General features: G+C 40.9%; 1 protein-coding gene across 3 annotated transcripts in view; it reads right to left on the reverse strand.

The window, feature by feature from the left end:
• PDE4B (phosphodiesterase 4B, cAMP-specific) overlaps nt 1–1,097 on the reverse strand; it is a 446,683-nt gene that overhangs the window by 12,463 nt on the left and 433,123 nt on the right. For all 3 annotated transcript variants that reach the window (XM_008573326.1, XM_008573327.1, XM_008573328.1), the window contains one exon: nt 62–160. In XM_008573326.1, the coding sequence (XP_008571548.1) occupies nt 62–160 (99 nt within the window). The remainder of the gene's footprint in view (nt 1–61; nt 161–1,097) is intronic.

The raw sequence follows: 1,097 nt of genomic DNA on the forward strand, positions 1-1,097 counted from the left end.
AAAAAAAAAATCATAAGGAGCCATCCCATTGGATAACCAACATTTGCTCCTCTTTACTTACCTGGAATATAGCGTACATGATGCATGTTAGGGGCCTATTGTGTGAATATCCAGCCACATTGAAGATGTTAAGGCCCCATTTGTTCAGGTCTTCCAGTTCCTGTAATCAAAATTAGAGGAATTTAGGAATGAGGACAGTTTTGTTAGCACACTTCATTTGGTTTATTGATATTTTGAACAATGCCTGCATACATCTTTAGAATGTCTATTAGAGTACTCTAGGTACATGAAAAGCTGAAAATGGAATGGCCTAAGTGGTTGAGTGTCCTATTCACAATAGCTACAAATTTCTACACATCTTTTTTTTCGGAAAAGGAAGAATATGCATCTATTTATAAATTTAGTTACTGACCTTTATTTGCCATGTATCAGACCTCAACCAATGTTGCTTTCAAAGGTAGCCACAAATGAGTAGAGATCACTCTAGCCCCATTTCCCTGTGTCTCCCTTCGCTGCTCTCTAGCCCATGAGTAACAGCTAAAAAACAGTCTCGGGAAACTCCTCTGCCCTATGGTTGTCATCACGGAGAGCCAGGTCAGGGAGACTCAGTTGTCAGAATGTGCATAAGTCAACCCCAATTTAATGAAAAGGTCATGAAGAATGCCATTCACAAATTATAGGGCTCATGGAAGAAACATCATCCAGGCCTGTGTTGTGGAATTATTCAAGGATTATCTGATTTAAGGAGCAATTTATTCCATTCTTAATTACTGCACACAGTAAGAGATCCAGGCTGTCCCCAGAGGCTTGGCCCAATGTTTAGTCAACCTCATTCTAGTGACAGGTTCAGAAGGTCTCACTGAGTGCTCATTCGCACACAGTTAGCTAATTTCATGTTCTCACGAGGCTGAGAGCACCCCAGCAACCACTCTGCATGGCCTTGTAGAAAATGTATGAATTCCTTCTACGGCTTCTTCCTTTCATGAAGTTTGGGCTTAAGAGTCAGTGCTTTCAATGTCAGCTTGGATATTCCCAATGTCCCTTCAGGATTCTCCATTCATGAGGAACTGTCCTACTCAACTCAGGACAAAAAATGA

The sequence above is a fragment of the Galeopterus variegatus genome, unplaced genomic scaffold (assembly GCF_000696425.1).
Source record: "Galeopterus variegatus unplaced genomic scaffold, G_variegatus-3.0.2 Scaffold903, whole genome shotgun sequence".
NCBI classification, from domain to species: domain Eukaryota; kingdom Metazoa; phylum Chordata; class Mammalia; order Dermoptera; family Cynocephalidae; genus Galeopterus; species Galeopterus variegatus.